The sequence below is a fragment of the Equus caballus genome, chromosome 9, assembly GCF_041296265.1.
Source record: "Equus caballus isolate H_3958 breed thoroughbred chromosome 9, TB-T2T, whole genome shotgun sequence".
Taxonomy (NCBI): domain Eukaryota; kingdom Metazoa; phylum Chordata; class Mammalia; order Perissodactyla; family Equidae; genus Equus; species Equus caballus.
In genome coordinates this window covers 15,988,928-16,015,565 of record NC_091692.1, presented here as the reverse complement: position 1 = coordinate 16,015,565, position 26,638 = coordinate 15,988,928, and the positions used below count along the sequence as shown (strand labels likewise).

General features: G+C 40.4%; 1 protein-coding gene across 2 annotated transcripts in view; it reads right to left on the bottom strand.

Annotated features, from left to right (window-relative positions):
• Positions 1-26,638, bottom strand: part of SLCO5A1 (solute carrier organic anion transporter family member 5A1) — a 130,987-nt gene that overhangs the window by 18,176 nt on the left and 86,173 nt on the right. For both annotated transcript variants that reach the window (XM_001493408.5, XM_003365585.5), the window contains one exon: positions 13,227-13,425. In XM_001493408.5, the coding sequence (XP_001493458.2) occupies positions 13,227-13,425 (199 nt within the window). The remainder of the gene's footprint in view (positions 1-13,226; positions 13,426-26,638) is intronic.

Sequence of the window (26,638 nt, the reverse complement as noted above, 5' to 3'; positions counted from 1 at the left end):
GAATGCTACTCAGCTGCAAAACAGAACAAAATCATTCCATTTGCAATAACATGGATGGACCTTGAGGGAATTATGTTAAGTGAAATGGGCCAGGCTAGAGAAGGATAATCTGTGTATGACTCCACTCATATGAGGAATTTAAAAATGTGGACTAAGAACAGATTAGTGGATACCAGGGGAAAGGTGGGGTGGGGGGTGGGCACAAAGGGTGAAGTGGTGCACCTACAACACAAATGACAAACATTAATGTACAACTGAAATTCCACAAGATTGTAACCTATCATTAACTCAATTAAAAAGAAATCCTTCCTTGGCTATAAATAGCTATGCAACTTTAGGTTTATAATTACTATTATTATCACCATAATCATCACTTTCATTTTAAACTAACATTAGCAGAGCCCAATTTTTACCTCAGCAGTGGTGCACTGAGATTTCTACATGTTACCTCGTTTATTCCTCTCGAGAATTATAATTATTATTACCGTGCCTCCACCTGTCAGATGAGGAAATTGAAGGTTTGAGCGGATAGATACTGTCAAAGTTCACAAAGCTGGTAAGAATCAGAGATGGATTTAAACCCAGTTTCATCTGTCTCCACAGTCTGTCTGCCCTGGCAGGGCAGCTTTGTGGACTGTAGTTTTGCTTTCTCTAGCAAGAGTCTTCTGGGTGGCTGGTCCTGCTTCCTTCTTCCTGGAGGCAGCTCTGATGCAGCTTTTCTGGCATCAGCTTTCAGTGTGCATGAGCATTAGAGTAGGAAAGAGCTGGGTCCAATTCTGTATCTACGATTCACAAGTGCTGTGAACACATCTAAAGAGATTTCACATTTGTAAAACAGAGATCGTAGTGTCTATATCACGAGATTATTGGGACGATTCAATGAGCACATGTCCATCCAGTGCCCAGCATTGTGTCTGGCACATAATAGGCACCAGGATATCGGTATGCTTTCTTTATCTGTACACGGCAGAAGCATGAACGAATCACAGTAACACCATCACAAATGTGGAGCGTACAGAAGGCCATCATGATGTGTTTCTTTTCAAAAAGGAAGAAGTAATTTTCTCGTTTACTCCTATAGGGAATAGGAAACGGGAGAGAAAGAAATAGACTGGGATCTAGGCTGAAGCCTGCCGCTTAGTAGCTGAACAGCATTGGGTCAAATCTTTTAGTCTATGGCTGTTAGTACCCCGCTCGCCTCCATGAAAGGAGAGCAAGGATAATCAACAGAGGGAAGTATGTGATAATATATGGAACAGCATACGTTTATATTCATGAAAGTTGTGATTACTGTATCCAATCATTATTTTTATTATTAAAGCTTCCTTTAGCTTCATAGGCAATAAATTCAAACCAGGTATGACTTGAAATTTACACATAAAATTACCCACAACTTATACAAATCATCTCTTTAAATCCAGAATCATTTTTAATAAAATGATGTGGCCCTTATATAGCATTTTGAAATACTTTTATTTATTATTAAAGTAATGCCATATCCATTGCGGAAAATTTAGAAAATACAAAAGGACTAAAAAATTAAATTAAATTCGTACATAATGCTACCACCCAGGAATAAACACCAGTATGCTTTTAGAACATTAAATTCTGGTCTCTTTTTTCAATATTCATATGTATTAATATTAATAACAGATTGTTATCAAGGTTTTATATAGAGCTCTAAATTCTATCTTATTTCCTGCTAACATTACATGATGAGCATTTCCTATTGACTAGATTAATATGAGGTCATAGATTTATAAATCTGGTCCTGAGTTAATAATATTCATAGATGCTTTTGAAATAAAAAGTCTCATTATGTTTAAACAGACATTATACAGTTTTACAAACTTCATATAAAATGAGTTTGTGGATTTGTTTAGATCGTGGTTACAAAATTTAAAACTCATTGGAAAGAAAATTTGCCTATACTTCATATCCTCTTGATACTCCTAAAATGAAATAGAACATTTTGTTTGTGTCTCCAAACAGAGCCAAAAATAGATAGAATCATACACTTATAGCTAGAAATGAACTCGAAGCCTGTTAATAGAAGTAGCTGGGAAAATCCAGGAATATGAAAACCTAAAATCCTGTAAGTAAACTTTTTTTCCCGTACTTTTCAGAAATTTCCTTTAAAATTAGTAATATCTATAATAAATAAAAGACTTGGAATGGTGCCAACAGATTTAAACAGTGGGCAAAAAACTTCAGTAGGTTAAGCTGTCCGTGAGACGCCGAAGAGGAGATGAATGGTTTAATTAGAGAATTTAGGAGTCATCTGGCCAGAACTGCTAGTCACCTGAAAGGCTGGGAGCAGGGCACCATGTAAATATACCATGTGGCAGCAAGGCCAGATCAGGAGAGGCAACAAGGAGAATGAAGTGCACCTGTGGGAAGCTGAGGCAAAGGTCTGAATTGCCAGTTGATATCTATTTAACTTCTACAGTCTTAGGACTTGGGGGCAATAAAACCATACTGAGAAGTAACTTCAGGGGAAGATCGCAGCCTCTGAGATTTTGCCGCTCGGTGGGGCTAAGTGGTTCACTTCGTCCAACGGTCAGTGCTGACCACAGCACTCTGAGAAAACGCTTCCTCCTCATTTCCTAGCTCAAGAAGTCATCCTGGAAAGGTTCTGACCTGTAGCTCGAGTCACAAAACCGGAACATGAGACAATAGATTTCAGTTAAGGTCAGAGAGATGACACTTGATAAACGAAAGATAATAAAGCTAGAATTATTAAATGATTTATCAAGACTTGGTACTGGTGGAAAATGCTGTACACAGACATCAGCTCTAACCCCATTTAAAAAAATTATTTGCAGAAAAGGTAGAGAGCAAATAACTCACATTATGCAATATGTTTCTACAAAGTGTTACTTAAGCCACAGTTTTTACAGTAAATACTGGTTCTTTTGCTTATCAGAGGATTAGGACACACCTGTGTGAAATACAGTTGAGCAGACACGGAGGGGAAGCAGGACACATTTTCTAATTAAAAACAGGGAAATTGTGGGTGCTGGGAATGTAATTACTTGAGTTGGAAATGGGCCAGGATATTAGCTAGCGCTCCTAGGATCTTTCATAATGAAAAATCATCACATTCTCAAATCTGAATTTTTTTTTAATTGTATTTTCTTGTGATTAGAACACTTACCATGAGATCTGCCTTCTTAACGAGTTTTTAAGTGGACAATACACTCTTGTTGACTTTCGGTGCAATGTTATACCCCAGCTCTCTGGAGCTTCTTCATCTTGCTTGACTGAAACTTTCTGCCTGTTCATTAGTAACTCCACATGTCCCCCTTCCAGGCAACTACTCTTGATTTTACGATGTCACTTATTTTAGATACTTTATACTCGTGGAATGATGCAATATTTGTCTTTCTGTGATTGGCTTATTTCACTGAGCAGAATGTCCTCAAGGTTCATCCACATTGTTGCATACTGCAGAATTTCCTTCTTTTTAAAGGCTGAATAGTATTCCATTGGATGTAGAGACCACATTTCCTTTAGCCATTCTTCTGTTAATGGGCATTTAGGTTGTTTCCACACCTTGGCTACCAAATCTGAATTTTCTAAGGGAATCACTAATAACATGTCAGGTTCATTCTACAAAACGACTATGACACCATTTTGGCTTCACAGGGAAAGTCCATCCTCCTAGAACATCCCAGCCCATCCCAGGCATTCAGGTGCCTCTTGAGTACTTGACGCTCATTCGAAGATGGGTGAGTCATTAAGTTCTTTAATGTCAGAAAATTCCCCACGCTGGTGAACCTGGAGCCCCTCAGACAGACTGTAATAAATGGAGTCAGCTTATATATTGTGCTTCTTCTTTGCATGTTTTTTTCTTCTTTCGCTAGAATAGTTTAATAATCAAAAGCACTGCATTCAGAATCAGAGAACCTGGGTTCAAATCCTAGCTCTACCATTTTCTAGTTGTGTGACTTTACACAAGTTATTTATCCCTCTGAGCCCTTGCTCCTCACAGTTAAAATGAGAAAAGAAAATCATTAAATAGTTATTTATCAATTGCTTATTATTTTGGAGTTTGATACCATTGTATCCTCTCTGTAATTCTAAGAGATTGGCACTATCGTTAACCCATCTTAATGATAAGAAAATGGCGGCACAAACATGTTAGGGTAGCTTCTTCAGTAAGTGCCTTATTCAATCTTCACAGCATTCAACAAGACAGATATGGTCAGTGCTCTCACTTTAAAGATGTGGAAACCAAGCACAGAGAGGTTAAATAATTTGCCCATACTCACACAGCTAGGATGTGGCAAGGCCAAGGGGAGAGTCAAGACTGGCCGACTGGAGAGCCGCAGAGCAGACGCAGCAGGCATGCAGTGCACTTGGCATTATGCCTGTAACTCGTGTGTATTGAAATACTGGGAAGCAGGGCACTCCTGAAAGAAGTGGATACGTCCTCCAGCGCTCTCCTAGTAAGGAAGTGGTATGTGCACATAGGTGTGTGCCCATAGGAAATACAAAATTTAAACAACTCCTCAGTGTGGTGTTCAGAAAGAAAACAGAACTCTGAAACAGAAAATCTGGGCTTGATTCACTTCACTCCCTATTAATTGATGACTTTGGGCAAATCACTTAATCTCTAACCCTCAGTTTCTTTAATTGAAATGTGGATAATAACACATACGGGAGAGTGATGCTGTAAGCATTAGATATAAAAGATATCCATAAGTGCAAATTACCATCCCCAGATCAAACAGGTGCCTAGCAAAGGCTCCTTCACTGCCACTCCCTTCACCTTTCTCTTTGTTGACTTTAAAGGAGAAAAAAATCCCATATGCAAGTCTCAAAATCATTCAAAACAAGAAGCAGTTTTTACTAGGCAGGCCAACCACATACTGATGAGCAGGTTGTGCACTGCATAAGAGCACTCAGCCAAGGGAACAGGAGAGGCTGAAACATAGCCCCACTCTGGTTGGAGAAAGGGTCCCATTATTCTTCACACAAAGGTCACTACGAGTCTAAAAGTGGGAAGCCTGGGAGGCTGCACCACCCAAAAATGTTTATACTAATGCAATTTCAGACTAACTTCCCAGAAGTCTTTGGGGAACTGGAGGAATTCCTGCGGAAACTGGGGTTTTCTTTTGCTGATTTATAAACTTCCATGAAGTCAGGCTGTAAACACCAGCATGATAGGATCCTTGCAGCAGCCTCCTGCACTCGTAATCAAGGTTTTTTTGGTTGAAAACAATTAAATGAGAAGTGTAGCAGAAATCATAGATTTAGACAATTAAGATATATATTTGCATCGAGTTCTTACTAGTTTCAGCATCACTATATGAGTGACATCCCCATGCAGAGGTAGACGCCAGACCTTCATTCACCTTTTAAAGAAGCAGAAGGAGCTGCTTTGCACGATCTAGAAGGGAAGAGAATAGAGACAAGAAACTAACGCTTTCAAGCACATACTAAGTGCGAGACTCTGTGCGGGAACGATCAGAAACCTCCCCTTACATAATCCTCAAAATCAAAACTGCAAACGTTTGCTTAAAATATTTGAACGCTTCAAGCTGGAGATTGAGGATGGGGGAAGAATATGCTGACCTTCCATTTTTTTACCCTTCTGCAGTATTTTAAGTTTTTCAAGCATATGTGTTTTACTTTAACTATGCTTGTAACCTGGGGTGATTGACATCACCAATTCTACCTACGAGGAAACCGAGACTGGACAATAGCAGTCCTTTTTTTTTTTGCAAGGTCAGACAGAAAATGATGGCGCTAGTACTTGCCTCTGAAAACCATCTCTCTGACAAATGAGTTTGAAGGGAGAGGGGAGAAAAGTTCAGGGAGTTCATTCCTGGGACCTCTATTTACTCACTCACCCAGAATACTCGGTTGTCCAATAAGGAAAACAAGACTAGGGGAAGACAAAAACTTGAAGAAAAGAATTTTTTTTTAATGGAATAACCATCACGGGGCAGAGGAAAGGAAGCTGACTAGGGCCAGTAAATGGACTGCTCAGCAAAGATGAGAGCCTTCTAAGATTGGAACTCATAAATTTGTAATGGAGCCAATCAGCACAATTATATAATTTTTGCCCAGTAGTCCTGGGGAGTCCAGAATCAGTTGATTCAGAATTGGCGAGACAGATGTGGTGTTAAGCTAGAGCTTTAGAAGTCTTGAGGGGATTTGCGGCTTAAAAGCAGGCAAGACATTGACTCTGCCCTCCATCCCTTCTGGGAAAAAAATAGTGAGTACGACTAAAAGGAATAAACCAGCAAAGAAAAATGAAAAGAATGACACCAAACTTCATGAAAATTGCAAGTGGATAGGCATAGGCTTATGTGAAACGAGCAGATGCCACCCTGGAGCAGAGCCAGCCTGCCCCATGGAACCTCCGCAAGGCTCTGAGCTCACACTCGGCAGATGAGACAGGGAGCAAAGCGAAGGTGAAGCTGAAAACAATGGACTCATTGGGGATCCGAGGGCCAGAAAACTGCGCTGGCGGGCTCTTCCATTCTCCTCTGTCCACCCACCTCCATTCCCCACTGAGAGCCCAGAAATTGGGCAGAAAGCGCTTCTCTAAAGAAATTGGAAGAAATTTTAAAAGCTAAGCTTCTACTCTAGATGTTGGCAACTCAGAATAAAACTTCCTCCTTCCTGGATTTGAGAGACAAGGCGGAGGAATCATGACCTGAGAGATGCTAGACTGGATGTTGTCAACCTGTAAAGCCCAAAATAAACAGACAAAAAGTTGACCCTTAAAATCAAATGATAAAATGCATCACAAAAAAGCAAAGTAAAAAAAATCTAATTATCTACACAGATCTAAGAAGATATTACTCCCTAAACATGAGGATACTATGAAAAGGGAACACTCAGAATACAATGAAGAAAAAAAGTAACCTGGAAATAAAAAATTTACATAAAGAACAGAAAATAAGGTTTGGAAAAATCTCTCATGCAAAAGATGTATGAAATATGAGAGAATAAATAAAATATACGGGCAAGCAGCCCATACGTTTCAATATCTGATTAACAGGAATCCTGGAGAACACAGGGAAAATGAAGAGGAGAGAATGAGGAAAGCTATAGTGGAAGAAAATTTCCCCAAGGTGAAAAAGACACATGAATTAGTTTAAGAGCGTTCAGAGAGTGCCTAATGCAATGAATGAACAAAGCTCGGGGCCAAGACATTCACTCATCCATTCATTCATTCACGCAACAAACATCATGCATTGTTTTGGATGGAGGGGATGCAATTATTATGGAGACAGTTATAGTAAAGGTACTCAAGAAGCTCACATTTTAGAGCCAGAAGACAAGAGCAAAGCAAATAATTTAAAAAGATAATTTCAATAGTGGTAAGTGCCGTGAAGAAAATAAGAAGGAATGATGTGAAAACCAGGGAGAGGCGGGTAGGTTCCCTTAGATTGGGCAAAGAGGAAAAGCTTCTCTGAGACAGTGACCTTGGACAGGTCCAGTCAAGACAAAATGTGAGGGTACAGCATTCCTTATGAAATTGCAGAACACCTTGAATAAAAAATATCTTCAAAACTTCCAAACAAATTTGGTCACAGAGACATGAGAACTCGGATGGAATTAAATTTCTTCTCAGCAACATTAAATGCTAGATGATAAACAAAGCAATGGCTTCAAAGTTCTCAGAAAAACAATTTTTTAACCTATAATTCTACATCCACTCAAACCATCATCTAAATGTGAGAGAAGAATAAAGACACGTGAATACATTTACAGGTTCAGAAAGTTTTTCTTCCCATGCACCCTTCCCTAGGAAGTTATCCAGGGATTTTTCTCTGGCAAAATGAAGAGTTAACCCATAAATAAACACACAAACAAAAACTAGTGGATACACTTGAGGTCTCTGAAAAGAAGTTCTGGGATAAAAATTATGCCAAGAGAGCACAAAGTCCAGCTGAAGAAAAGGATGGAGAGTTCCACAAAAAACAATGAGTCAATAAAACAGGAAGTTTGAGAACGTAAGAATATATGGTCATGATAAAGGCCAGTAGTAGGGGAAAGAACGGGCCTTTAGAACTAAAGGACAAACAGCACAAGAACGTTGTGGCCCAAATATGATATAATTTTAAGCAAATTCCCATCCCCCCTCTACTTAATAGGTGACTATTCCTTCTTTCACCCCTTTAGTCTCTGGACTTAAGAGTACCATACATAAAGGAGAGCTTTGGTGAGATGCTAGAATGATGACAGGGGAATTCGGTAAAAGTCTGCAAAATGGACAGTAAGACCCAGGCCCCTTCCCACCACCACCCCACCCCCCAGCTCTAGAAAGCCAGCAGCTAGGCTTACAACCCTGAACCCACCCCACACAGCCCCAGCCAAGAAACAGGAGAATTCTTCTCCTGAGGAACAGAAGCACCTCAGAGATAAGACCTCAATTCTGACACTGAGAGTCCCAGTGAAAATGTCAGCTGTCCCCTCCCTTCAATCACCCTATAGTGAGACCCACAAAAGGACGAGCCCCACCCGCAAACATGGAGCACCTACTCAGCTTTTCAAATGCACATCCCTCAATACTAAGAGAAAGCTGAAAATCACCAGAAGTATGAGGGAAGCTTCCAACACAATCAAGACAGCAAAATAAAAGCAGTCACTCAGAAGACACAGAGACAATTTAGGAAGGAAAGGAAACTCTAAATAATGTTGGAGAAATAAGAGAAGATATCCTATCCATGAAGCAAGAAGGCTAGAAGTAAGGAACAATCAAAAATCAAGAAAGACCTTTGGAAATTAAAAATACGATAGCCGAGCCAGCCCTACTGGCCTGGTGGTCAAGTTTGGTACACTCTGCTTTGGTGGCCCAGGTTCAGATCGTGGGTGCGAACCTACACCACTCATCAGTGGCCATGCTGTGGCAGCAATCCACATAAAAAATAGAAGGAGACTGGCAACAGATGTTAGCTCAGGGTGAATCTTCCTCAGCAAAAATAAAACACAATAGACAAAATAAAGAATTAACAGAAGACTGGGAAAATAAAGTTAAAGAAATCTTTCAAAAAAGTAGGACCAAAACTATGAGATATAAAATAGGTAATAAACAATAAGAAAAGTAGAGAGTCAAGGAAGGAGAAAAAAATGGTGGGGAGAAAATAACAAAATGTAAATAAAAAATAAAAACAAAACTGAAGAACACAATCTCCAGACATTAAAAGCTCACCAAGTGCTCAGAAAAAAAAAAAAAAGACCCACCCCAAAATATACCATGGTGAAATTTGGGGACACCAGAAATATGTGGAAGCTCCCAGGAAGGAAAAATAGGTCACATACAAAGGATTGGGAAAAAGAAAGGCCAGACTTCCCACAACAGCACTAGAAATTAGATGACAATAGAGCAAAAACTTTAAAAGGCTGAGTGAAAATGATTCATCCAAAATTCTCCACCTGGTCAATTTGGCAATCAAATGCAATGGTTTAAAAAAAAAAGGCTATTTCATGAAAAGTCCCCCCAAAAAAGTTACAGGCTTCCTGTAGCTACCAGAGGATGTGCTCTAACAGAATGACGGAGTAAACCAAAAAAGAGGTGTCCACAGAGTCCAGAAAACAAAGAATTAATATGGAGAGAGGCTAATGGGATCCCCAGGATGACAGCTGGACAGCGGGCCTGGACAGCATCATGCCCAGATTAGAGCAGGGACTAGGGCTCCCATATAGATGACTCAAAGGGGTGGAAATGGAACCATGCCCTCATCAGACAGGTGACAAATTGTGCTGAGATATTTTGAGCCCATAGAGCATGTGGGAAGCTAGACGCAGAGTCAAAGAAAACAAAACAAATGAAAATAAGGCAATTACTAATTCCAGGAAAATCAATGTTGCACGAAAGAGAAAATCTAATCACAATACTCTACATGTGCCTCAGCGGCTAACAATACTGTCATAATCATAACACGAAAATGTCAAAAAAGGATTTGACCACAACTTGTGAAGGCAAAGCTGAACTCCTCATTTACCAAAAGGTCATAAATAATGTCTCACTTTGAGTAATTATAAATTATGCCTTAAAAAAGGAAGTTGGGGGTTGCCCTGGTGGTGTAATGGTTAAGTACGTGCACTCCGCTTCAGCAGCCCAGGGTTTGCCGGGTCAGATCCCAGTGCAGACCCATACACCACTTATCAAGCCATGCTGTGGTGGCGTCCCACATATAAAATAGAGGAAGACAGGCACAGAGGTCTGCTCAGGGCCGATCTTCCTCAGCAAAAAGGGGAAGATTGGTGGTGGATGTTAGCTCAGAGCTAATCTTCCTCAGAAACAAAAGTATGGGGCCAGCCCAGTGGTGGAGTGGCTAAGTTTGCTCACTCCACTTCAGGGGCCTGGGGTTTGTGGGTTCAGATCCTGGGTGTAGACCTACACAACTCTCATCAAGGCATGCTGTGGATACGTCCCACGTCAAAATAGAGGAAGACCAGAACAGATGTTAGCTCAGCGACAATCTTCCTCACACACACAAAAATATATATGTGTGTGTGTGTGTGTGTGTGTGTGTATAGAAGTAAGTACCAGAAGACACAGCTAAAAAGAATTTAAAACTTATTGCCCCTGGGAAATAGAGTTATTCAGGAGACTGCTGAGTTTTTGTTACTAACTTCTTAATTATATTTCTATTTTCCAAGTGTCATAAAAATAGTGTGATAGAAATAGAAATTATTTGTATTAGTTATGACTAATAACAACAGCTAACTTTCAGTTGAGCACTCACTGTGCGCCAGGCATCAAGCAGAGAGCTTCACACGGTGTCACTCATGGAATCTCGCCTGCCGCCTTCTAAGGTGATTACTATTGCTGTAGACGAAAGGTTTGAGTCGCTGCAAACTTCACATGCTGAACACTAAGCCCCAGTGTGATGCGTCAGCAGGTGGAGCCTTTGGAAGGTGGTTAGGTCATGAGGGTGGAGCTCTCATGAATGGGATTAGTGCCCGTGTAAAGGAGACCCCAGAGGGACGCCTCATCCCTTCCACTATGTGAGGACACAGCAAAAAGACAGCCATGCATGAACCAGAAAGTAGGTCTTCACAAGACACCGAATCTGCCGCTGCCTGGATCTTGGACTTTCCAGCCTCCAGAACCGTGAGAAATAAATTTCTGTTGCTTCTGAGCCACCCAGTCTATGGTATTTTTGTTACAGCAGCCCAAATGGACTAAACCCTGTTATCATCACCCTATTTTACAGATGAGGATACTGAGGCTGAGAGTGAAGAAACTGGTCAAGCAGAGGCGAGATTCAAACTCAGATTCGACTCAGGAACCTGAACTCTTATTCCATACTGTCCTTAAGTTTTTAAAGATTTTATTTCCTGTGCCATTCAAATCGGCACTGTCAGGGGGCCACAAACCTGGGATGCTCATCGCACACACACACAACACCTGGTGGAAAGAGAACTCTCCAGACAAATGGTCATATTCTGGCATCGAAATACACTCCGATTGGCAGTTTCTTTTTTTTTCAATCTCTAATATTCTAGATCTCTAATATTCAATTTGCAAAATGAAATTAAAGCTTTTATTATTCACATTTCAAGTGGAACATTTTATAACATAAAACTCCACCGAGAACCAAAAAGAAACAGCGTTTGTTGACACGAAGCACCAAAAACTAGGCAGGAAAATTCTGTCCAATGAGCAGATCCTAATAAACCCGCATGTACTCAAGAACTAGAAGTCAAAATTTTCGTAACTCTCAAAGAAGCGTTTTCCACCTTCTCTTGGCGAGGCTGCAGGAAATCGACACTCAGATCCACTGCTGGTGAGTGTACAAATTGATACAACAGCTGAGGAGGCATTTGACAATATTTATTACAATCCCACTTCCGGGAATATTCTAGAAATACACAGCACGAAAGAGAAGTGATATACGCGTGAGGCTATTTATTGCAGCACTGTTTTTAATAATTAAAGATTGTAAACAACCCAACTGCCCATCAAATGGAGACTGGTTAAATTATGAAATAGAATTAAATGGAATGTTACAAAGTGGTTAAAAAGAGAGCTAAGGGCACGGACTCTGTAAATTGCTTGGGGTTAAGTCCAGGTTAAGCACAGCCACCCTGGGTCACAAAATCCTACTGTCAAATTTTCAGGGATTTTGCCAACTGCTTGTTTAGCATAGCCATTATCAAAAATTAAATTATATAGGCTTACCATTAAATAAATATTAAAAACAAGGATAAACACTCAAAACATATCTCCTAATGATTTTACCACACCTTACAACTCTCTATGCTCTTGACTAGACTATTTAAGTCTATCATATCTGTATGACGGAAATATTATATAATGGTTTGTGACAGGCATCTCCTCCCAACTCGGTGTTCAGTGTCTTCACGTTAGTAGCCTGAAATCAACCATGGTGAGAATATCTACACCTCAGAAATTAGCAAATGCTACAGATTCGGACCTTTTTCCTTAGAGAGCCATTGGGTACATATTTATCAGTATACCACTAGTTACGTGTGATCTGCGCCTCGGTTTTGCCATCTGTAACATCAGGAAAATAACGGCACCTCCCTGTTGTATTGCTGTGAGGACTAATGAGTTAACACATATAAAGCGTCTAGAAGAATGCTTGGCATGCAGTAGTGTCAATATAAGGACTAGGTGTGTTGAGTTGTAGTATTACCAGTACAAAAGGACCTCCAAGCTATATTGTTACACTAACAAAAAAGAAAAGCTCAGAAAAGTACATATAGAATGCTATCTTTTGGATATAAAACAGGGAAAATAGAAAATACATGTTTATAGCATCTTGTATAAAGAAGCCTTCAAGGGTACACAAGAAATGAATTCACGTAGTTACCTGGGTTGTCTTTAGCTGGAGCCGTGGGGCGGAGGATTTGGGTCAGAGCAAGATGTTTCACTATACATGGTATTTTCATGGAATTTTATCTTTTTAAACTACGTGAATGTATCACCTATTCAAACTCTTACATTAAAAAAGAAGAAGAAGAACTGTTTTCATTAACCCAACAAGCATTTCCTCCTCATCTATGGTAATTAAAATGCCCCGGAAGACACTCTGTGAGGACACAGACGAAGCAGACATATGGCCTCTGCCTTCCAAGAGGAGGTCTCTCCTACTTGAAGAGATGAAGCCCACACAGGGAGACCCGCCTGGAGGGGAGACACAAGTCTGCCCCCGAGATCGAAACACCACAGGGCCTCGCACTAACATCATGACCAGGATGACACGAGGTGGTTGTGCCGAGGGACTTACCCTGTTGTGTAAGGGATGTTGATGCCCCCTAGATTAATACTTTCACATCCGACAATAAACAGAGTGGAAAAACACAGCAAAGACACACCACTGCAGATCATTGCGAGTTTTGCAGATTCTCTTGCACCAAGTTTCAATTTTTTTATAATGTAGCCTCCCAGGACAATACCGACGCCGGCACTGGGGACAATAATGACACCTGGAGAGAAGAGGGGAAGCACAGGATTAATTTGAAGTAATATATATTACTTGTTTGTTTTTTCTAATTACTCTGTTTCTACTTACTTACTAGTACTCAGGTCAAGAATTAAAAAATACCGTAATCGATAAATCTTCAATGTGCGTGATTTTATGGTATAATTCATTTTCAACACATACAACCAACAAAGGACTCCTATCCAAAATGTAAAAAACTTTACAAAGTAATAAAATAAATATAAGCAACCCATTATAAAAGTGAGAAAAACGTGAGTGGGCCCTTCACTAAGAGGAAATCCAGCTGGCCAATAAAAATCCAAAAGGTGTTCAACCTCATTACTAAGGGGAAATACAAACTAAAACCACAGTGAAATACTGCTCCACGTCAATCATGTCGGTAAAAATGTAAAAGTCTGACAGTAACACACTGTCAAAGCAATGGGCACTCTCTACACAGCTGGTGGGATGGAAATCGTGACACGTACTTTGAAAAGCAGTTTGGCATTATCTGGCAGAGTTGAAGATATACACCCCCCGTGATAGGCAATTCCATTCCTGGATCTACACTATGAAGAAACTCTTGCACATTGGTACCAAAAGAAGTGTACAAGATATTTCAAGCATCAGAAAAGCCAAAAACTGGAAATAAACCAAATTTCCATTAATAGATACATTACATGTAATAAAGTCATATAATGGAATGCCACTATACAGCAATAAAAATTAAGAAGCATAATTACATACAGCTACATAACACAATGTTGAATGAAAGAAGCAAAACACAACAGAACACATGACGTGATTGCATTTGTATAAAGTTCGAGAACAGGTAAAACGAAACAATGTTGTTTAGGAATGCATATACAGACCGTACAATGATGACAAAAAACCCAGGAAGTAATTGTCATAAAAGCCAAGACGGTAGGAGGGATAGTGGGGTCAGGAAAAGATCAGGGGGCTCCTGGAGTCCTGCAAACACTCCATTCCACAACCTGGGTAATAGTTACACAAGTGTTCACCTTATGATTATTCATTATCTCTAAATTTTGTTTAACGCACTTCTGGGTGTGTTGTATTTCACAGTAAAAAAAAAATTTTTTAATAGTCTTAGCGCCCGCCCGAAGAAGTTTATAATCTAAAAGAGACACAAACAAAACAAATTAGAGTAGAATAAAATAATTATCTGAAGGGCAGGGAGAATACAAGAAAGGAAGCACCTGAGTCTTCCCTGGGAGAAATCAGGGAGGACTTCACGAAAGTGGCAGAATTTGAGCTGACACTCAACAGATGAGACAGATCTTTGGGAATTAAAAGATGAGACAGAATCTGTCCAACGCACAGCACAGAGAGAATATCCTACGCAAAGGAAATAAGTGCAAAGAGGCATGAGATAACAGAATTGAGGATTCAGAGCAGTCCAAACTACTGGGAGCATACAGTGAGGTGGAAGATGGCGTGGATGGAGTCAAAATTAGAGTCAGAGAAGCGGTCAGGAGGGTAACTGCAAAGGTCCAGGAGCCAAAGTAGGGCTCTGCACTGACAGCACCATAATTTAGCCAAGAAGGATGGTGAGAGAACATGATGCCCAGATGGGTGTAGGGATCCAGAACATGAGGAGGAAAGGAGTGGAGGGAGCAGCTCACAAACTCCGTGGTAAGACACGTTGAGTGAACGGCCTGTGGGACAATCAAGTAGAAATGCCTCCCACAGTTGCACCTGTGGGTCACAAGCTCAGGAAGAGCGGGGCTGGGCGTTTATAGCCTGTAGCAGAATTGGTGGCCTAGAGAGGATAGTCCAACAATACTGAACACTGAAAGTAAGGAGAATAAAGGGCCAAAAGCAGAGTCCTGGAGAGCACGAGTGTTCATGGCTGTCACCAAAAGATGAGCCCACAGAGGCAAGTGAAAATGAGCAGCCACAGAGGCCAGAGGAAATCTGGGAGAGAGAAATGTCTTCAGTGGGAAAAACTTGGGCTTTGGACTCAGAAAGACCAGAGATCAAATCCTCACTCCATCGTTTAGAGCCGTATGATCACACACGAGCGTCCTCAACTCTCTACATCAGATTTCTTTCCTTTATCATAGAGATGTCTACATTTCATGTTAGAATGAACATTACAGACCTTACGTGCAAGTAGACAGAGTGCATTGGATACTGTACACAATATAAGTTGTAGTTATTATCATTACGATCGTGCCACAGCAACGAAGGAAAGGCAGTTTCAAGAGAAAACGGACAACACTGTCAAGTGCCTCAGAGAAGTCAGTAAGATGAAGACCAAAATGAGACCATGACGTCACTGGAGATCCTGGCAAGAGCAAGGTAAGGGCGTCTGGAGGCAGAAATCAGACTGCAATGGGTTATGAGGATTTAGAGGTTGGAATTCAGACTCTCTCTAGAACTTTGGCTGTAAAAGGAAAAAGGGGTATGGGTCTAGAGTTAGAGGAGAGCCATGGTAAAGCTGGGGCTTATGGGGTTTTGTTTGCTTGCTAAGATGTGGAGAAGACGTAAGCATACTTATATACTGACAAAAAGAGACTAACAAGGAATGGGAGCTTGGACGTGGAGGGGAAAGGTGGCCTCATGCTAATGCAAGCTCTTTGAGAAGTCAGGAGAATATGGAATTAATAGCACAGATGATGAGATTAGGCCTGGAGAGGGAGAGCGCGTGCGACCCCTTCATGTGGCCTGGGAAGAGGACGGCAGGGGGAGTGGAGGATAGGTAGCTTTTCTGTTTTGTTATTTTCCTGTGACTTTTGAAACAAAATGTAATACGTGTTGTAACAGAACATTTGAAAAGCATGGAAAAGTATGAAGAAACAAAATTGCACTGCTTATATCCTGGCATATTTCACTCTAGTCCTTTTTCTATGCCTTTTTCCTTCGAGAATTAATAACATGCTGTAGATTCATTTTTTTTTATAGTTTTGGTTTTTGTTTTCTGTATAATTGAAAACAAAACTAATTCTTAGAGGAAAGGACGTTGAGAACTTTAAATACAGCCAAGGGTTGAAATAACCACTGTAGGAAAGTGAAGTGAGCACTAAATAAGAATCTGCCATTGGCTTTGCCATTGGAGAGGACCGTGGGTCCAGACAATAGCAGATTCCAGAAGCAGCTGGGTACACGCACACGCTTGGGTGGTTTGCTCCAGGAGGTTCAACAACCCACATAAAGGAGCAGAGAAGGGGCGTCAGATTAATCTAAAGTCTGAGCTTTGCCTGGAAACCAGTGTTCATTTTGTAATCCTCACCACAGTTTTGATTTTATAAAGTCAGGAGTGGCCCTCTTACAGATGAGGAAATTGCTGGCTCAGAGAAGCGACCAGCCTGATGGCGCCCATGAGGGAGAGAGAGAGCTTGCATGAAAATTCAGATCTCTGATTCCCAGCTCAGCGCCCTGTCCACATCACCACAGCTGCCTCTTACGAGCCGCCGGGTCCTGGAATCTTTTAGGTAAATTGAATAGAGCTCTGGACTTAGATGAGATGGTTAATGAAATATCCTCCTCATTAAGGAAAAGCACACGTGCTATCAACATGATTGAATAGGCAAAGCTTTACCTAAAGAATGAAAATGGCTCATTAATAAAATTCCTATTTCAGTGAACAATTTATGGAGTGACAGGTAGGATGCTAGACCCCAGGAGAAGAACAAAACAAATCCCCACGCTCATAATTGTCACAATATAAAAGTGATATAATTTATTTGACAATGCACCCTAATTAATATTACACTCAAAAACAGGAAATTTGTCATCAGTAAATATGAGGTTACATCTAAGGGAGTGAAGACCCATCAAAATTTTCTCCTGAATTTCTCAAAAAATTAAAAATAGAAATACCATATGACCCAGCCACCCCACTACTGGGTATCTACCCAAAAAACTTGAAATGAGCAAATCAAACAGACCCACGCACCCCTGTGTTCATTGCAGCACTATTCACAATAGCCAAGACATGGAAGCAACCCAAGTGCCCATCAACTGATTAATGGATAAAGAAGATATGGTATATATATATATACAATGGACTACTACTCAGCCATAAAAAGGATAAAATCGTCCCATTCACAACAACTTGGATGGACCTTGAGGATATTATGTTAAGCAAAATAAGCAAGATAAAGACAATCTCTGTATGACTCCACTCATATGTGGAAGATAAACAAACACGTGGACAAACAGAACAGATCAGTGGTTACCAGGGGAAAGAGGGGTGTGGGGGGTGGGCACAATGGGTGAACTGGTGTACCTATAATATGACTGACAAATAATAATGTACAACTGAAATTTCACAAGGTTGTAAGCTATCATAACCTCAATAAAAAATAAAATAGAAAAAAAAGATTTACTCCTGATGCCCCTCTCTCCCCACCCACCCTCCCTGTGATCTAAATCTCCCCGCGCTATCAAACCAGACAGGTTCTGACTCTTCATTGACACAAATCTGTCCACTGCTCAGATCTCCAGCTCGAGTATCAGACCCGGAGGCTTGCTTCCTTGGTGGGATCTGAGGCGTCTGGGATTAGCAGGGTAGATCTGGTGCTGGGGGGGCCGCAGGGTGGGGTCGCACAGTGGAGGCTTCTCACCGCCCCTTGTCAAAGCCCCTGGCTGCAGGAGTGTAGGGTTAGCTTGTGGAGAGCATGGAGGGGCTGCGAGTCAGTTTCTCCACCCACCACCACACGCCATGTAGGCATCCCAGACCTCCCCACTCCCTTTGTGCGGATAGGGAAATAATGATGTAAGATGGGCTCCCCGGACAGAAGCTGCCCGCCTGCTGTTACCTCTGTCTGAGCTCAAATTCGCTCCTCTGACTGGTGCTCTCCTTCCCTTCTCTCTGTCCCCAGACGCCAGATGGCCAGTTCCCCTCCTTCTGCCTTCCACCTCTGCACTTCATCCAGCCCCTTTCCCAGCCCCAGAGGGTTGGTTCTGCCACCCCGAGTTTCTGCTCCTCGAGCCCTGTAGTGGCCAAGACGTGGGGAGAGCGGGAGACAGGAGGGTGGGCAAAGGCAGCAACTGATGCCCGAGGACACAGCTGGTATGTGTATGAGGAGGAAGGGGGGGAGGACAGAGTGTGGAAAGAGGCAAATAACTGGACCAAGCTCAGGGACCCACCTAAGGTACGGGTGGTAGAGGCCACTGCAACTACAGATGTCTAAGAGACAAATCCAGCCAAGGGTAGGGACTGTGCAGACTGATTCCCTGAGTTCGAATCTCAGCCCTGCCACCTGCAAGCTGCATGTCCTCTGTTAAGTTTTCGAACATTCCCAGGTCTCGGATTTTCTCATACGTAAAATGTGGACAAGAATAGTACCTTCCTCATAGGGATGTTGGGATTAAATGAGTTAAGAAATATGAAGTGCTTAAAACAGTATCTGATCCATAGTATACACTCAATAAGCGTCGGCAATCATCATTATAACCAGTATGAACATCAGTGTCTGCCTACTATTAATGGGTTTAACCTTTACACAAATAAATACATTGGAAATTATAATTAGGCAAATTTCTATATGCTATTTAATCTATAGGATTGAACTTGAGCTACTAGTAATGGTCCAATATAAACCTCTATGTGTTCTTTACTACATAAACTTTTGTTTGATATTTAGCTACTATGTGCTCTTAAACACATAGACCTCTGTTAACTATTTAGCTACTGTGACTATACGTCTGAATCCAAACAATTCATTGCCGCATTGATTACGTGCTGACAAAGCAGAGGATCCTGCTTTATTCACAAAAGGTCTGTGAATATCCTACCGCTTTCCAGTTGGCTACCTATTTATTTATCCAAGCAAACTGACATGTTAATATTCCTACTTCCTTTCTTTCTCTAGGTTGGGCACTATTACCCAATAGCATTCGATTTTGAAGTTTTTACTCTGGGTCACCATATTGCTTGCCCTCATAAAGTGTAGCTGCATGGACTCAAAAGGTCTTTATGAAAAACGTTATTCAGTTAATTACCAAATATTAAAGCTTCTGGCAGAATTTTTCCTCTTTCCCACAATTTGTGTCAATATGTAGACCTTGCAAACAGACACAAAAATCTACCTAAGCTTAATGCGTGGCTTGAAGCACAGGAAAACCTTGAACTGAGGGAAAGGAGGACAAAATTAGGTGACCCTCACACCACCAAAAATGTTTCAGGTTCAGGAAATTTCAGCTATGCTGCTGCTATTGCTATTGTTAAGAATAACAACAATTTGCTCCCATAGTGCCCAGCACCAACCCATTGCAAGGATGGCCACTTTCTACTGAGTTTACTTCTCCATCTTTCCTGCCAAACCCTAAGGTTCCAGAACACAGTAGGGACTCCATCTTTATTATCTTCACACCTTTCTAGCACTTAGCAGGACCTCGTAAATATATGGATGGATGGACTAATTTCATTATTTACAATTTATTACATAAAATCTTCAAATGACTTGTTAGTTTCAGTTTTCCCTTACTCCTTGGACTAGGCTCTATCTTATTTTACAAATAGGAAATCAAGATTCCATTTGGAGCTAAAACAACTTGCTAAAAACAATTTAAAACTGACAGGCACTAAATATCTAGATTGATGCCTGAAAAATCTGTCTGTTATCAAAATTCTGAATTGAACATTATTAGTAAAGCTTACCTGCCGAGCCACTAAAGGTGACAAAGCATATAATGTCTGTAATTCTCTGACACCTCTTCTCTATCGTGAAATCACAATGCTGCAGAATGTCCCCCCATGGCTAATTACGTTCTTATGGACAGATTCTGAGAACCTTAGATGTCCTCAGGCTCTTTTCTCTAAATCCACTGACCCTTTCTGGGTAGCCCACATCCAAAGTTTCGTTTGGCTAAGTTCACAACAAATGGCTTGCAAATGTAAGGCTATGAATCAAAAAGAAATATCATTGTATGCCATGATGACTTCCAGGTTCTGCTGCTGCCTTTGGGGATGACAGCTAGGAAAGGGGGGTGAGGAGGGGTGGGCAGGAGAAGCACCAAGAAAAGAGAAGTACAATTCATTCTCATTTATTCTCCCTCTCTCTCTCCCTCTTTTTGTACACACACACACACACACACACACACACACACACACTGAGGTTGACTATATGCCAGAGACCGTGGTAACCACTCTACATCTGGTATCTCATCTATTTCTCAAAACTGTATGAACTTCGAGTTGCTCTGACATTAGAACATGTCGCACAGTCAGCACTATCCTAGCCTCGTATCATAGTCTAATGAGAAGCACTTTTCTTTCATAGAAACACAAAATCATGGTGCATCTTACAATTAATGGTGTCTCAGATCAGGAGGAACATAGCATTCTTTCCACATCACAGATGAGGAGACATCTCATGAGGGGTACAGCAGGGCCACGAACTCAAATTTATATAGCTTTTCTAAAAACTATGCTTCTAATCTTAAGGTACAACATAAATGTTTTCCTATCACCCAGGGTAAATTATTTTACCCTTTTAAGCTTCTACTTTCCCTTGTAAACATTTTCGTGTAGGAAATAAATATCAATTACTGTCAGAAAAGAATAAGAGAAGAGAATACTTTAAAAGTTCAAATCCTGAAGCTAGCAAAATTTAAGCGGTTCGAGAATAGCATCGTAAGTATACATTTTCACAAACTATACATAAATCCACAAAGTCTCACAAAAGCATGATATCTCTTTTTCATATATCTCAATCTCACCCTTGTGAAAAATCTCAGAAATCCCTTCACAAACAATGAACTAGGTGTATCATTAGAATTAATTCATGGTAACTTTTTTATAACTCAGTGGCTGTTTTAAGACAGAGAACAGACTTTTTTTTTTTTTTTTTTTGCTGAGTAAGATTCACCCTGAGCTAACATCTGTGCCAATCTTATGCTGTTTTGTATATTTTGTATGTGGGTTGCCACCACAGCATGGCCACTGATGAGTGATGTAGGTCCTTCCTCAGGAACAGAACCCAGGCTGCTAAAGCAGAGCATGTTGAACTTAACCACTAGGCCATGGGGCTGACTCGCAGACTATTCTTTTAAATTCACAATATTTCTCAGTATAACTCAACAAGTGTGGAACCATGTCCGGTTTGACTGGATTAGGAGAAGCAGCCCGTGTGTGTTGAACTGAACAGCATGTGCCACAATCAAAGCTACCTGTACCTGAAGAGGAGCCTATAGGCCGAGTAGAAGAATTTACAGGGAGCGCTTTCAAGAATTCTCTTGTGGCAGACAAGCTGGCAGGGTAGCTAGGCTCCACAGGGCCACTGCAGACATCCTGCTCAAGTTTTTCCCTCCATAGCTTCAGTTAGAGGACACGGTGTCAGAGGCAGACCTCAACGGCCACAGCTTCCTCTGTCAAGGACCCTGTGACAGCCATAGTGTGGCTCAGATGGGATCACTTGCAGCCAACCAACAGAGAATGCTCTGAAACTCCTAGCATGGCCTTGCTGAAATGACTAATAAAGGCTTTCAATCGTGCTCCACACTCCTGAAAACCTTAGCCTCCATGACTTCAGCATGGAGCTATCAATCTAAAGCTTATACTTAACTCCTCCTGGGGCAAATGGGTCTCATTGACCCAGAATAACACTTTCGTTAACTCTGCCAACACAGAGAGACCCTGTGCAGTAGGAGAGAAATCTGAGAACCCCAATCTCGGGGAGTCAAGGTCTTGGGCGCTCTGAAGGAAAGGTAATAAAAAGGTACATTCAACAGAGAAAACAACCACACTTTTCATTTCAGGTTTCTGCAAAGCTCTGACTAAAATAATACATAAGAGCAAATGCCAAGCTGTGTCATGAAAGGGACTCGAAAATCAAATCAAATTAATATTTCATCTTTTATGGCTTAGAAATCTAAAAGAGATTTCTGCATCCAGGCAATAAAACCACAGAGGGCAAAACTAGCTTGAAAGGATGAAATGCAAAAATTGGAGTGTTTACTTCCGTTGTCACTGGCTCTGGGAAACTCAAGGTGAAACAGCAAAGGCTTTAAATGAATTACTGCAAAAAATAATTTGCAAAAGAGGAGTGGGAAAGGCTGTGTACAGGAAGCTTCACGGGAGAATAATAGGATCTCATTAACTTCTTCAGTTATCAAAATAAGCGTCAAATGAGGACCTTGGTATTAAGTTACTGTGCGTGGTTTCCGTTCATAGAGGCAAGGCCTACCGATGTGGGCCACTGCCAAACGCAAAACCCTCTTCGGGAGCCCCTTCGGGCCAGATCCATTTTCTGTCAGCAGTTTTCAACTTCTCTCCTTTCCATTGTTGTTCAAATCCGGCAGCTCTCGGAGCTCACTCATCGAGACGGTCAATGGTCATTATGCCCACAAATAGCCGAGCAGCAAAAACCTGACAAAGCCACCCTTCCCCTGGGAGAAGCCAGCAGACTTTTAAAACTCTATGTGAAAAACCTTTCAAGACAAGCTTCTACGACCTAAACTATACCTGTTAGAATGCCCTTGCCCCACAAGGACCAGGTGGAAATTTTGCTTGCTAGAAGCCATATTAATTCTGCCAAGTTAAAAGGGAAGATCAGAGAAACCAGTTAATAAACATAGTCAGCTTGCCAATTTGAATGCACCGTGGTTATTTTCTTTCTTTTTTCTCTTTATTGATGGCTTCATTGGGCTATGATTCATACACGTACAATTCACCTACTTAAAGTGTACAATTCAACATTTTTTAGTATATTCAGAGACATGCAACCATCACCACAATTATTGTTAGAACATTTTCGTCGCCCCAAAAAGAAACACCGCGCCCCTTAGCTATCACACCCATTTCCTCTCAACTCCCTCCGCCAGCCCTAGACAACCACTAGTCTACTTTCAGTCTCTACACATTTGGCTATTCTGGACATTTTATATAACTGAATCATATACATATGGCTGGCTTCTGTCACTTAGCATAATGTTTTCAAGGTTCACCCATGCTATAGTGTGTATCAGTACTTCATTCCTATTTATGGCCAAATAATAATCCACTGTATTGGTACACCACATTTGATTTATCCATTCATCAGTTTATGGACACTTGAGCTGTTTCTGTTTTGGGCTATTATGAATAATGCTGCTATGAACATTCATGTATAGGTTCTTACGTGGACATATATTCTCATTTCTCTTTGATATATGAAACGGAATTTCCGGATCATATGCTAACTCCATGTTTGAGGAAGTGCCAAACTGTGTTCTGAAGTGCTGCACCATTTGACGTTCCTCCTAGCAGTGTGTGAGCGTTCCAGTTTCTCCAGATCTTCACCAGTGCTTGTTGTTATCACAGATAATATTTGATTATAGTCACCCAAGTGGGTGTGAAGTAGTATCTCATTGTGGTTTTGATTTGCATTTCCCTGATAACTAATGAGGTCAAGCATCTTTTCATGTGGCCATTTGTATATCTTAATTGGAGAAATGTCTACTTCAGATCCTTTTGCCCATCTTTCAATTGGTTTATTTGTCTTTTTATTATTGAGATGTAAGAATTCTTTATATATTCTAGATAGATACATGTCTTTTATCAGATGCATGTTTTACAAATATTTTCTCCCATCCTGTGGGTTGTTTTTTTACTTTCTTGATGATGTCCTTTGATGTACAAAAGTTTTTAATTTTGATGAAATCCAATTTATCTATTTTTTTCTTTGGTTGCATTGTCTAATCCAAGTCACAAAGATTTATGCCTATATTTATTTCTAGGAGTATTATAGCTTTAACTCTTACATTAAGGTCTTTGATCCATTTTGAGTTAGCTTTTATATATAGTGCGATGTAGGGGTCTAACCTCATTCTTTTGCATGTGGCCATCCAGTTGTCCCAGCACTAACTGTGGAAAAGACTATTTTCTCCTCATTGAATGGTCTTGGCATCCTTGTAGAAAATCAGTTGACCATAGATGTATGGGTTTATTTCTGGACTCTCATTTCTATTCCACTGTTTATGTCTACTTTAAGTCAGTACCGTACTGTCTTGATTACTACTGCTTTTTATTAAGTTTTGAAATCAGGAAGTCTGAGTCCTCCAACTTTTTTCTTTGTCAAGATTGTTTTGGCTATTCTGGGTACCTTGCATTTCCAAATGAATTTAGAATCAGCTTGTCAATTTCCCTGAAGAAGAAGCAAGCTGGAATTGTGATGGAGATTGTGTTGACTCTGTAGATTAATTTGGGGAGTACAGCCATCTTGACAACATTGTCTTCCAATCTATGAATATGAGACGTCTTTCCATTTATTTACATTTTCTTTAATTTTTAAACAATGCTTTGTGGTTTTCAGAATATAAGTTTTACACTTCTTTTGTTGAATTTATTCCTAAGTATTTCATTCTTTAACATTAGTGTAAATGGAATTGTTTCCTCAATTTCATTTTTGAATTGTTTGTTGCTAGTCTATAGAAATACAACTGATTTTTGTATGTTAGTCTTGTATCTTACAACCTCACTGAACTCATTTGCTAGTTTTAACAATTTTTCAGTAGATTCTTTAGGATGTTTTCTATATAAGATCACATAATCTGTGAATAGAGAAAGTTTTACACTTTTCTTTCCAATCTGAATGACTTTTATTTTATTTTCTTGCCTAACTGCCCTGGCTAGAATCTCCAGTGCAATGGTGAATAGAAGTGGCAAGAGCAGACATTTTATCTTGTCTCACTCCTGATCTTAGTGGGAAAATATCCAGTCTTCCACCATCAAGTATGATGTCAGCTGTGGGTTTTTTGTGGATGCCCTTTATTACATTGTGTTCTTAATCTTCAATCATTCAAATAGTAGTTGAGCTAAAATTAATTTTTGTGTTATTTACAAACAGGTTGTTAAGTGTAACTTTCAGAAAACTTAAAAATATATATAATTTTTAATTCATATATTTAATGTAACAGAAAACATTTATTGAGCATCTACTATGGATTGGGCCCTGTAATAGACTCTGGAGATATATAACCAATAAAACTGACATAAATTCCTGCTCACACTGAACTTAAAATCTACTGTAGGGAAAACAGACAATAAACAATAAACTAACAACTAAGCAAATCATACTGAATGTTAGAAGGTAAAAAGCGCTACAGAGAAAAATGCTCAGCCTAGTAAGGAAAACTGGGAGTTCTGGGAGAGGAGTTGCATTTTTAAATGGAGTACACTGGGTAAGGTCTCATTGGCAAGGGGCCATTTGAGCAAAAATTCAGAGTAAAGGGAGTGAGCACGCACAGGGAATAAATGATAGCCCAGTTACCCACTGTTTTCATCTCTCCATTAAAGTAAGTTTACTGAGAGGCAAGATTACTAAAGGTCATAACATTTTTTTGTTTGTTTGTTTTGTTTTGTTTTTTTTTTTGGAGGAAGATTAGCCCTCAGCTAACTACTGCCAGTCCTCCTCTTTTTGCTGAGGAAGCCTGGCCCTGAGCTAACATTGTGCCCATCTTCCTCTACTTTATATGTGGGATGCCTACCACAGCATGGCTGCCAAACAGTGCCATGTCCGCACCCGGGATCCGAACCAGCGAACCCTGGGCTGCCGAGAAGCGGAACGTGCGAACTTGACCGCTGCGCCACCGGGCTGGCCCCAAAGGTCATAACATTTTATAGCTAAAAGAAAATTTAAAAATTTATCAATCTTCCTTGCTCTCTGAATGAGTTGGCTTAAGTCAGAAAAACCGAGAACTTTAGTTTTAGTTTTGGGATGGAAGTCTTAACCAGTATGCTACATACTGCACTTTGTACCTTGAAGATGTTGTTTTGTTTCAAAAGACATGCATAATTCCACAAATTAAGTTCCTATTCTAGTCATCTAATGATCTGAGCAGTTTTGGAGGACACCAAACCTACTGACTCTGAGAACCTAAGCTTCAGAAATCCATTAACTAATCAGCTTTATAAAAAGTAGCCATTTGGTAGAAAGCACTAGAAAAGGAAGAGATGACATGCTTCTTGTGTGCCTTCCTAACGCAATGACAAGCACCACCAAAAGACCCATCTCTAAACCTCTCAGCAAAACACCAACAGTCTCCTTCCCTTATTGTTCAGACCTTAACTATTCTTGATTTTGAATAATAAAATCACACATTTTCAAACAAAACTTTTCTTTGGAACACAGTATATCTTGAAAAACTAAAAGAATGAGAAAAGGCAACAAATATTTTTAATTTCACCGCAAATAACATGTGTGAACCAGCAAAGGAAAAAGTTCAGTGTAGCAGCAGTCAATGTAACATACCTCCCAACTAACAGC